Genomic DNA, 12873 nt, shown 5'->3' with positions numbered 1-12873 from the left:
ATTTTCAATTTGTTTCAGAGTAGGGCAACTCACATGGACCCCATACCACATGGTACCCACATGGAATACTACAGTATTCCCAGTTTTTTAGCTCTGGGTCCCCTGAGATTCTCAGTTCATAATTCAATAATAGAGGAATACTGTCAAACCATTAGTTCCTGAAACCTCATTTAGTGTCAAAACATGGTCATTTTCCAGTTGGCAGTACATTTCACCCTTCTCCATGTTCACTAGTTTTGTCTTCATGTACATCCTTCCCATCCTAACCTTCGCCCTCTTTCTGGTGTATATCTCAGCTCCTTCTCTTTTTTGTTCCATTTACAAGTCCAGTGGCACACAGTCGTCTGCCTTAGAATTGCTCAGTCTGATGTATGTGAGTCTAGATATGTTATTCCCTATGAAGGAATAAAAGGAAATGGAGGTGGTTACGCTTCCTCGGCCTGAGATGGGATTCCTGCAGCCCAGCGGCGGCATCTTATCTCTGACGGCCGTTGTGCAGCCCTCAGCGCTCCGCTCTCACCAGTCGCCCGTGTGTCCCTGCCGGGTGTCCTGGCCCCGCGGAAAAACACGCTGTCACGTGGCCGCGGGGCTGTCACGCGTCCTGGTGCCTGGCTCCTGGTGATGTGTGGGAAAGGGTACTTCAGGGAACTGAAGTACACTGATGTTTCCAAGAAAGGTCTAATGACTTGCAAATAAACTTAATTTTTTTCTTTGCTACTTTGAACTCTAATGAGTTGAAATAGTTAAATTTTCTCTTTATAACCCTCAGTAGCCATCAATGGAAGTAATCTATTTGTCATTTCATAGTGACATTGATATTTTTACTTTTTAATCTTTAAAAATTAAAAGCTTTTTATTTGGTATATAATTTTTTAGTTGATTCACAGTGTTGTACAGCAAAGTGATTCAGTCTTATATGTATGTATGTATGTGTGTCTGTATATATGTTCTTTTTCAAAGTCTTTTCCATTATGGTTTTCTGCAGAATGTTGAATGTAGTTCTCGGTGCTATACGGTAGAAGCCTCTTGTTTCTCTGTTTTACATGTAGTAGTTTGTGTCTGCTAATCCCAAACTCTCACTTAGTTTATTCCTCCTCACCCACTTTCCTCTTTGGTGACCAGAAGTTTGTTTTCTTTATCTGTGAATGTTTGTGTTTCATAAATAAGTTTATCTGTATCATATCTTAGATTCCACATATAAGTGACATCATAAGGCATTTATCTTTCTGGTTTCTTTCACTTGGTGTGATGCTCTCTAGCTCCATCCATGTCGCTGCCAACGGCACTATTCCATTCGTTTTTATGGCTGAGGAGAAGGGGGCGTTGTGTATGTGCACCGCATCTTTATCCATTCCTCTGTGGATGGACGCTTGGGTTGCTCCCGTGTCTTGGCTATTGTAAATAGTGCTACTGTGAACATTAGGGTGCCTGTGTCTTTTCAAATCAGAGTTTTCTCTGGACATATGCCCAGCAGTGGGACTGCTGAATCATAGGGCAACTCTATTTTTGGTTTTTTAAGGAACTTCCATACTGTTCTCCATAGTGGCTATACTAATTTACATTCCTACCAAGAGTGCAGGAGGCTTCTGCACACCCTCTTCACCATTTGTTATTTGTAGTTTTTAATGCTGGCCCTTCTGACTGGTGTGCGATGGTACCTCACTGTAGTTGTATTCTGCTGTTGTGATCTATTTTTTAAAAAATTGTATTGGCGTATAGGTGATGTGCAGTGTTGTGTTAGTTTCGGAGTACAGCAAAGTGAGTCAGTTACACGTGTAACCATCCTTCTTTAGGTTCTCTTCCCACATAGGTCCTGACAGAGTGCTGTAACGCGTGACAGTAGGTCCTTATTAGCCCTCTCTCACATACAGTAGTGTGCGTGTCAGTCGCAGTCCCTCAGTTTATCCCTCCCCCTCTTCTCCTCTCTGGTAATCCTAAATTTGTTTTCTACATCTGTGACTCCATTTCTGTTCTCTAAATACGTTTATTTGCACCATTTTTGTTTAGATTCCACACATAAGCAATATATATGATACTTGTCTTTCCCTACCTGACTTTTTCACTCAGTATGACAACCTCTAGGTCCATCCGTGTCGCTGCAGATGGTAACGTTTTGTTCTTTCTTATGGCTGAGTGATACTTGACTGTATAAGTGTACCATATCTTCTTTATCCGTTCCTCTGTCATCTCCTTATAGTTTTGATTTGCACTTCTATAATAATTAGCGACGTTGAGCATCTTTTCACATGTCTATTGGCCATCTATATCTCTTCTTTGGAGAAACCTGTATTTACGTCTTCTCATTTTTTGATTGGGTCGTTTGTGTTTTTGGTTATTGAGTTATGTGAGCTATATGTGTATTTTGGAAATTAAACCCTTGTCAGTCACATCATTTGCAAATACTGTCTCTCAGTCTGTATATTGTCTTTTCATTTTGATTGTTGATTATTCATATTGATTATTCTTTTCATTTTGCTGTGGAAAAGCTTATAGGTTTGATTAGGCCCCATTTGTTTATTTTTGCTTTTATTTCTATTGCCTTGGGATTCTGACTCATGAGCTTTCCGGACACTACTTTGCTGAAGAGACAGTCTTTCTCCATTGTGTATCTTGCTTCCTTTGTTGGAGATTAATTGACCATAGGTGTGTGGGTCTGTTTCTAAGCTCTCTGTTCTGTCCATACAGACACTGTTTTTTTTTTTTTTTAATTTCTCAGCAGTTAATACTTTCACAACCCCAAATCAAAGTAAAAATGACAAGTTTATGCAAAATTTAAACCCCCAAATTCATTAAACATTGTGGCTAGAAAACTGTCTTCTTTCAAGTTTTGTTTAATTTTTGGCATTTGTTTTGGTGCCTTATGAAAATAAATTTGTTACGTGTTGCTTACTTCTAAGTTAGATGCTATGTCTTCTCTGGAATGTATCTCGATTGAAAGGTAAACCTTATGAAAGAAGCTTGGGTGATAGTCTTTTATCTGACAGTAAGTGGATACTTTTGGAAAAGAGAGTATATGGAATTAGGTCAAAGATGGCCATTTCCAAGGGAAAAATAACAAGGTTGGAGTAATATGTATAAGAGAAATAAAGAATGGTATTCTAAAAATATATATTAAAATAAAGAAACCATTATTTTATGGGGCAAAAAGAAAAGGGAACTAAAAGTAATGTGTTAAAAAAGGATTTGGGAAGTTCAGGCAAATGCTGAATATAAGTTCCTTCTAGGCAGTAATTCTATGTTCTTTGAATTCAGCATCTCTCTGCCTTCCCCTAACACACACTAACATATGTAGTGAAATATAACCAATACATTGCTCTTTGCTAACAAACCTGGTAATAACTTACTATAGGTTAATTTACCTATTAAGGATATGTATGCTTTAAAGGCACGATTCTTTTTAAAATCCCATGCTCGCTGTAGTAGCCTTGATCCCTCTTAAAAAGACTAGCTTAAAGGGCTATTTTCTCAATTCACCACCACTTGTTCACTTTTGGCCTTCCAAGGTTAGCTCTTTGGGAGAAAATCTGGCAGAGATTATGGTCTTAATCATCCTTTTTTGAGCAGAGCAGGGCTTTTTACTTGTTGACAACATATACTTTTAACACAGAAAGCTAGGACTGTTAGAGTCCCTGAAATGATCTTGTCCATCCTTTATTCTTCTCTCAGAACTTCTCTAACACCAGGCCAGACAATTCCTGACACAGTGGACCTCAGTCACTGTTTATACACGGTCTTTGTAGTCAGGTGAGCCTGGATTTACATCCTGGCTTGGTTACTTAACTGTGTGACTGTGGTCCTAGGGCATCCCCCATTTGTAAAACAGAAGTAATAATCCGTGTGTTTTAGGGCTGGTATGAGGCTTAAATGAGAGGCTAGGTGTAAAGCATCTAGCACAGTGTCTGGCCCATAGTAAGCCTCCCTTTGAATGAATTGAGAGGAGGACTTCGTCCTCTCTCAGCCACCCATCTGTTCCCTGACAGCCATCCATACTGGAACTCCTTCCATTGTGAGACTTAAGTCCTTCTGGTTCCTACTTACTTAGACTTATTATTGTGCTCCATTCAGAAGCAAAGTTCTTCATAATTATTATGAAGTACTTTTGTAATAAAATGAAAGAAGAGAGAGATGTTATAAAGGTAAAAAAAAAATACAGAAGTTAAAGTTATAAAGTTAAAAGGTAACTTTTAACTTTCTTCAGACATTTCTTTCTTCTCCATTCTTCTGTTGTCTTTCTTGATGAGTCTAGTAAATGGTGAGAGAATTCACATTCCTAATTTTGTATCTGTGGACACCTGGATGTTTGAATATCCACACAGTAGGAGGCTATTCAGTACCTTCTTGTCAACTTGTGTGTTATCTGATTCATCACAATATGAAATCAGATAGTTTTGATCCTGGAGGGCTTCATGCTTGTGAGTTGAGATGCAGATCTAAAGCCTTTGCTTTAATGTGTTTGGGATCATAAACACACTTCGGCTTTTAGCATGATGGTCTCATGCTTTCTGTGGCTAGTTGAGGGCTTTGGTTGGGATTATGGTTTTTCTCAAGTCTTGTTCTGATCTGTAAGTTACCACTCCCTACTTTTACTGACTAGGGAGATGAGCTAGTATCCATTTTATGTGGACTACTAGGGTGAAGCCCTGGGTTGGCACAGCTGCTTGTGGCCTATTATATTCTAGAAAGCAGCTTAGTCACAGCTCCCCACTGGAGAGTGTTCAGATCAAGAGTCAGGGTATTTTCTGCAGTGTAACAGGGAGAGGGGTATGCATGGACTGTGTGTGCTCAGTGGTGTGACTCTCTGCAATACCATGGAGGGGTGTATTTGCCTTACTGTATAATTGATGTTTAAGAGGGGTAGTGATTTCAGAGAACTGTACACAAATGAGGAAGAATCAACCCTGAGTAAAATGGGGAAAACCTCCTATTGTTCTGTGATAGTGGGCATGGGAGGAGAATTGATGGTGATGGTTGATAGAATATGGAGACAGGGACTGGCGTCCGGGATGTGTCCGTTGTTATGCAAGGGGTAGGACCTAGTTATGTGCTGCTTTTCTGTGTGATGGAATGAGGTTGCAGAGCTGTAGGCAAAGACACTCATGACCTATCTGAGCGTATGATCGTCTTCTGTTTGAACTGTTGGTTAAGACGACCATCCTTAGCTATCGCTGAGGGTGTAATGTACTGTGAGCCATAGCGTAAGAGTCCTCACCAGTCAGAGCCAGTATTCTTAGGAAGTGGTCAGGCTTCGGTGACTGAACCATTTCTTCTTGGCACTTATGATAGTGTAATTTTATATTAAAACACCAAAGAGGAAAATCCTGGTGTTTGCAGAGTAGCAGTTTGCTTTTTTATTATATTCTCTTAGTCTTGCCAAGAGAATTGATGGTAATATATTGGCTTCTGTAGATTCCACAGATTTGTGCAGATATATTATACAAGAGACATCTCTTTAGGAATTTTCTGCAACTCAAAATGGGAATTATGGCATATTCTTCTGATTCCTTGGATTCTTCTTCCTTGACTGATTTCAGAGCAAAATGCTTCCTCACTGCTTCATTCTTAGAGTAGATGCAAACAGCAGTTCCAGATAAATGTGTGAGATATGGGTTAAAAAATAGACAGTTTTACATATGATGATTGAAAATGGTTTTGAGCAAATAGTAAAGGCATCATTCATTCATCCAGTAATTACACATTTATTTATTGAATGCTCAGTAAGTGCAAACACTGTTCTAAGTGCCAGGAAGGAGTACAGTCTTCCATGAAATAGTCTGAGGTCAGTCTTCCCTCGCAGGTGGCCGTAATATATGGGCCAAGAACAGGGCTCATCCTCTCTTGAATTTTTTTCACTCCCTGTCTCCAGGAGACAGTGTGGCTTCCCTTTTTGTTTATAACTGTCAGGCATGAGTCATCTCTTTGCCGTGAGTATTGCAGAATCATGTATCACATTCCAGTCTAGTTTGTACTGCTGCCAGGGTCTCAGCAGCAGCTCTTTTTGCCTGTCTTCCAACAGTCAAGATAGTCAGAACAGTGAGACCTGCTACACAAATTAATTAACTGGGGAATGGAGAAGAGAGAGCACGGTACTTGTTTTCTATATGTTTTTGTTTGTACAAGATATATTTAGGAGTAGATACCTTCTTTCTAGGTGCCAACGCACCAGGCAGTATCTACCATCAGAGTTCATTTTAGGGGGATTGTTAAAGCTTGATGTATAGCTGACGTATAGTATTATATAAGTTACAGGTAGAAAACGTAGTGGTTCACAATTCTTAAAGGTTATATTCCATTTATAGTTATTTATAAAATACGGGCTATATTCCCTGAAGCTTATTTATTTTATGCACAGCAGTTTGTGCCTCATAATCCCCTACCCCGATCTTTCCCATCTCTCCTTCCTTGTCCGCACTGGTAACCACTAGTTTTTTCTCTGTACCTGTGTGTTTCCTTTTCGTTACAATCACTAGCTTGGTTTATTTCTTGGATTCCACATGTACGTGAGATCGTACAGTGTTTGTCTTTCTGTGTCCGTTTCACTTGGCACAGTGCCCTCCAGGTCCATCCACGTTGCTGCGGATGCCAGATTTCATTCTTCTATGGCTGAGGAGGAGTCCACTGTATGTGTATGTGTGCGTGTGTGTGTTATAGATGAAAATGTTAGTTGCTTAGTCATCTGACGCTTTGTGACCCCATAAACTGTAGCCCACCAGGTTCCTCCGTCCATGTCATTCTCCGGGCAAGAATACTGGAGTAGGTAGCCATTCCCTTCTCCAGGGGGTCTTCCAGTCCCATGGATCAGATTTTCTTACCATCTGAACCACCAGGGAAGTATAGGTAGGGGGGTGTGTGTGTGTGTGTGTGTATACATATATATACCACATCTTCTCTATCCACTGAATCCTGTTTTTTTTTTTTTTTCAAAAATGAATTTGCATTTGTGAGCAAATAAAGTCAGCTCTCCTTTACAAAGGATGTTGGTTCTACAAGTGGACTTGGCGGCTTTGGCTGACGGTTCTGTTGCACACTTAAAATGGTCCTTTGAGAAAAACCTGGAAATTCACTTCAAAATTTTAAGAAAATCCATCAAATAAACAAGCAGCAAAATTCTTCCTGAAAACTTTCTAAACAATACTTACTTTGGTTTAAATATTTAGACTTTTTTCTCTTAATATTTCTCTAATAAGTTTGATTCATTTATATCTTTAAAAAGATATATTTAAGACAGAAGCCATTTAAAAAAATTTTTAAAAGCCACTGTCACCTATAATTATCTTGTTATAACTTTTCATTTCTTGAAATTCTTTTCTAGTCTGTAATTACTATATGTAATTAGAATGTTGCATTTAAGCGATTGCATGCTATACTGTGGACCTTAAATGTCCTTATGTACCCTCTTTTTTGAATGTGCCTCATGAAACGATTCATACTCCAGCACTGTGACTCAGGGCAGTGAGAGGCGGCTTGTTTCAAGTAGCAGAGTGAGTGTCAGATTAGTCTTCCAATCAGAAAACATTCCATGCAGTTTGAGGCACAGGTGAATCGCAGATTTCTTCTTGGCCTAGGCTTGGCTAGAAAGCTAGTAGATTTATACAGTGTTTGCTCAAATTACAAATGATGAGATGCTAAAAGCACTTTTAGTTTTAGGGAGTTCAAAGTGGCCAGCCAAATGAAAGCTCTGTGGCCTACCTGAGAATAAAATTTATGAATTCTTTGTTGAGGAAGAAGGTGAGACCTTTGTGCTTTGGTGGAAGTAAGAGCTTGCTGTCTCTCACTCTCTGTTCTTTAGTACAGGCACACGTACACACACACACACACACACACACACACACTTACACATAGTACAAGAAGCAATAAGCTGGCATTTCCCAGCCCTTTCTCCATTGTCTGGAGAAGGAGATAAAAAAGGAAAACTCTTTAAAACATTTTAGAATTCTGCAAAGGATTGATTTTGAGTCTGCAGACTTCAGGGTTGGTGTGCCTGCAGTGGTAATATGGGCACGAGTCTCTAGATCAGTGCTTAGGTCTGGAGTGCCAGGCAAAGTAGGCAGTTTCAGAGGTTTAGAGGAGCAAAATTTATTTCCCTCCATATTCCCATATGGATGGAAATGTATGCTCTTAAGTGAGTCGAGATCCTTAGTGAAGAAGTAGAATGATAAGCAGAAACTACTAGCTAGGGAAATGACCTGTTTAGGAGTTGGGTGTATCAGTGATGATTGGCTTCAAACATAGTTAACAATCAGAAAAATAGGGGTTTGCTTAAGCAAGACAGAGGTTAATATATTTTTCCCTTATATAAGTCCAAAGCTAGGCAGTTGAGAGCTGGTGTGGCAGCTCTGTAGTCATCAGAGATCCAAGCTCCCGATTTCTTTTTGCTTCCTCATCCTCAGGCTGGCTTCTACTCTCAGGATTGCCTAGGGACTGTAGGATGACCACTGCTGCTCTGTCTGTCACACCTGTGCTCCAGGCAAGAAGGGCAGGGCCAAAGGGTGTACTTGCTAGCAGATTCAACCCTTTGAAGAGCTTTCTGTTGTCCTACCTATTATTGGCTGCCCCGTCTATGAAAGACATTGCCTTCCCAATGATGCAGAAGTTAAATATTGGGTAGGCAGACCTTAGTCTCTGCCGGACCAACTGATCATGAGCATAAAGGTATTCCTGAGACCTAGATGGCTGAGACCGTGGGATGTTTGCCAACTCTTAAGATAGGATGGTAATGTTTGACACATCTAACCTTTAGTTTGCTGCTTGATTGATTGATTCAACAGTGTTAAGGACTTACTCTATACCAGGCACTGGGCTTACAGGAGTGAAAAAGATAGACATGTTCCCTCTCTCGGAAGAGTTTATGGGCTAATTGGGGAAAAAACAACTTGTTTTTAAATAAGTAAATTATAAGTATATAAGTGTATTGACCATTAAGAGAAGCAGAAGTAGCGAGTGCTCCCCTAATAGGGATTTCCTATTAGGAGAGACTCCAGAAGGGTATGACACAGTGTATACACTGAGATTTAAAGGATGCATGGGAGTTAGAAAGTTGAGGATGAGTCAGGTTAGAAAGAGGGGGAGGAATGTTCCAGGCAGATCCACTCCCAGTCTAAGAGTTCTTCACAGAGGGAATCAGCGGGAGTTTCCAAAGCAACAAAAGGGATTCCAGGTTCTTTTTTAATCTAAATGGCTGAAAGGACTGCCATCCTTCCTACTTACTTGTTTTTTCACTCTCTCTTGATGAGTGCCTGCCTGCTTAGGTGGCACCAGGGAGTGTTGCTAACCGAGGAAGGAGGGGGACAAGTGATTAGGGCATATACTGAAGCCCAGTTGCCCCATCATAGGTCTGGATTTTGGTCTCAGTGTGGGACTCTGGGGAGGCAAGGACTGGTTCTGAACTTGAAGTGCTGATGTGACCCCCTTCCCCTTCCAGGAAGTGGACATTGTGGTAGCACCGTGCCAAGGCCTCCGGCCCACAGTGGATGTTCTGAGTGACTTGGTGAATGATTTCTTGCCTGTGGTAACCTATGCGCTCCACAAAGATGAACTCTCTGAGAGGGATGAGCAAGAGCTTCAGGAAATCCGAAAGTATTTCTCCTTTCCCATATTCTTTTTCAAAGTGCCGAAGCTGGGCTCGGAGATAATTGACTCCTCCACTGAAAGAATGGAGAGTGAAAGATCGCCACTTCATCGACAGCTGACTGACCTGGGCTATCTGAGCAGCAGCCTCTGTAACTGTGGGGCCCCCGGCCAGGACACCAAAGCTCAGAGCATGTTGGTGGAGCAAAGTGAGAAGCTGAGACACTTGAACACGTTTTCTCACCAGGTGCTGCAGACTCGCCTGGTGGATGCAGCCAAGGCCCTGAACCTGGTGCACTGCCGCTGCCTCGACATCTTCATTAACCAGGCTTTTGACATGCAGCGGGACCTGCAGATTACGCCCAAACGTCTGGAATACACTCGAAAAAAGGAGAATGAGCTGTACGAATCATTGATGAATATTGCCAACCGGAAGCAAGAGGAAATGAAGGACATGATCGTTGAGACTCTTAACACCATGAAGGAGGAACTTCTGGATGATGCTGCCAACATGGAGTTCAAAGGTGGGTCTTAGAGCTTGGTAGGGTGCAGGAACTGGGGCATCCTCGAACCCTTTCCAGGTGGCGTAGAGTACGTCAATTCTGAAGCCCAAAGGTACCTACCCCGATGGGGCTCATTAGCAGCAGCCTACCTGAAATCATTGAGCGAAGTTGGCCTCTCTTCTTCTGAGAGGCCTTCTTGGAAAAGTCTGCCATCATTCCTTCCTATTTGATAAATTCATCCCAATACTGCTCTTTAGTCTCCAGTTCCTATTTGTATCCCCTTGCCTTTTTAAGACTGGAGAAGAGCTGCTTGAAGAATGTCAGAGTCATGCTTTAATCCTGACTCCTTTGTCATGGCCCATGCTGCTTTGTTGGTTCTTTTTTGTGTGTCATGGTCTCATTTTCTTTTCAGGGTGCTCCTGAGACCTAACTCAGAAGGATTTCCCAAAGTAGCGGTTTTAGCTTTTCTGGCATTCCTATACTTCATGAGTGACTGTTAACAAAACTGGGCCAAATGCTTAGTCAGGTCTTTTGGTATCTGAGGTCTGGGTGCTACTGACTTTGTATAGTGACTCCTGTGTGAACATTAGCTCTCAGTTCAGTTCAGTCGCTCAGTCACGTCCAACTCTTTGCAACCCCATGGACTACAGCACACCAGGCCTCCCTGTCCAGCACCAACTCCCGGAGCTTTCTCAAACTCATGTCCATTGAGTCAGTGATGCCATCCACCCATCTCATCCTCTGCCATCCCCTCTCCTCCTGCCTTCAGTCTTTCCCAGCATCAGGGTCATTGCCAGTGAGTCAGCTCTTCACATCAAGTAGTCAATATATTGGAGCTTCAACTTCAGCATTAGTCCTTCCAATGAATATTCAGGACTGATTTCCTTTAGGATTGACTAGTTGGATCTCCTTGCAGTCCAAGGGACTCTCAAGAATCTTCTCCAACACCACAGTTCAAAAGCATCAATTCTTTGATGCTAAGCTTTCTTTATAGTCCAACTCACATCCATACATGACTACTGAAAAAAAACCATAGCTTTGACTAGACGGACCTTTGCCGACACAGTAATGTCTCTGCTTTTTAATATGCTGTCTAGATAGATCATAGCTTTTTTTCCAAGGAGCAAGCGTCTTTTAATTTCATGGCTCCAGTCACCATCTGCAGTGATTTTGGAGCCCAAGAAAATAAAGTCTGTCACTGTTTCCCCATCTATTTGCCATGAAGTGATGGGACCGGATGCCATGATCTTAGTTTTTTGGATGTTGAGTTTTAAGCCAGCTTTTTCACTCTCCTCTTTCACTTTCATCAAGAGGCTCTTTAGTTTCTCTTTACTTCCTGTCATAAGGGTGATATCATCTGCATATCTGAGGCTATTGATATTCTCCCGGCAGTCTTGATTCCAGCTTGTGCTTCATCCAGCCTGGTGTTTCTCATGATGTACCCTGCATATAAGTTAAATAAATAGGGTGACAGTATACAGCCTTGATGTACTCCTTTCCCAATTTGAAACCAGTCTGTTGTTCCATGTCCAGTTCTAACTGTTGCTTCTTGACCTGTATACAGATTTCTCGGGAGGCAGGTCAGGTAGTCTGGTATTCCCATCTCTTTCAGAATTTTCCAGTGTGTTGTGATCCACACAGTCACAGGCTTTGGCATAATCAATAAAGCAGAAGTAGATGTTTTTCTGGAACTCTCTTGCTTATTCTGTGATCCAAAGGATGTTGGCAATTAGATCTCTGGTTCCTCTGCCTTTTTAAATCCAGCTTGAACATCTGGAAGTTCTCAGTTCATGTACTGTTGAAGCCTGGCTTGGAGAATTTTGAGCATTGCTTTGCTAGCGTGTGAGATGAGTGCAATTGTATGGTAGTTTGAACATTCTTTGGCATTGCCTTTCTTTGGGACTGGAATGAAAATTGACCTTTTATAGTCCTGTGGCCACTGCTGAGTTTTCCAAATTTGCTGGCATATTGAGTGCAGCACTTTAACAGCACCATCTTTTCGGACTTGAAGTAGCTCAACTGGAATTCCATCACCTCCACTAGCTTTGTTCATAGTGATGCTTCCTAAGGCCTTGATTTTGCACTCCAGGATGTCTGGCTCTAGGTGAGTGATCACACCATCGTGATTATCTGGGTCATGAAGATCTTTTTTGAATAGTTCTTCTGTGTATTCTTGCCACCTCTTCTTAATATCTTCTGCTTCTATTAGGTCCATACCATTTCTGTCCTTTATTGTGCCCATCTTTGTATGAGAGGTTCCTTTGGTAGCTCTGATTTTCTTAAAGAGATCTCTAGTCTTTCCCATTCTGTTGTTTTCCTCATTTCTTTTCATTGATCACTGAGGAAGGCTTTCTTATCTCTCCTTGCTGTTTTTGGAACTCTGCATTCAGATGGGTAGGTATATCTTTCCTTTTCTCCTTTGCCTTTGCTTCTTTTCTTTTCTCAGATATTTGTAAGGCCTCCTCAGACAACCATTTTGCCTTTTGCATTTCTTTTTCTTGGAGATGGTCTTGATCACTGCCTCCTGTACAATGTCATGAACTTCCATCCATAGTTCTTAATGTAGTAGAACAGCCTCCATAGGTGGGTTCTGCTTATTACCATTTTCTAAGGCTCAGATCGGAGAAAGCAATGGCAACCCACTCCAGTACTCTTGCCTGGAAAATCCCATGGATGGAGGAGCCTGGTGGGCTGCAGTCCGTGGGGTCGCTAGGAGTCGGACACAACTGAGCAAGTTCACTTTCACCTTTCACTTTCACGCATTGGAGAAGGAAATGGCAACCCACTCCAGTGTTCTTGCCTGGAG

At 41.6% G+C, this 12873-nt stretch overlaps 1 protein-coding gene across 3 annotated transcripts in view; it reads left to right on the top strand.

Annotated features, from left to right (window-relative positions):
- Positions 1-12873, top strand: part of DSTYK (dual serine/threonine and tyrosine protein kinase) — a 51822-nt gene that overhangs the window by 25909 nt on the left and 13040 nt on the right. For all 3 annotated transcript variants that reach the window (XR_011560700.1, XM_070767804.1, XM_019976542.2), the window contains exon 3: positions 9419-10088. Coding sequence is in view for 2 of the 3 variants with exons in the window: in XM_070767804.1 (XP_070623905.1) it covers positions 9419-10088 (670 nt within the window). In the remaining variant the exon portion in view is untranslated. The remainder of the gene's footprint in view (positions 1-9418; positions 10089-12873) is intronic.

Source organism: Bos indicus, chromosome 16 (genome assembly GCF_029378745.1).
Source record: "Bos indicus isolate NIAB-ARS_2022 breed Sahiwal x Tharparkar chromosome 16, NIAB-ARS_B.indTharparkar_mat_pri_1.0, whole genome shotgun sequence".
Classification (NCBI taxonomy): Eukaryota; Metazoa; Chordata; class Mammalia; order Artiodactyla; family Bovidae; genus Bos; species Bos indicus.
Note: the sequence above shows the minus strand (reverse complement) of the source record. Positions and strands in the feature narration are given on the sequence as shown.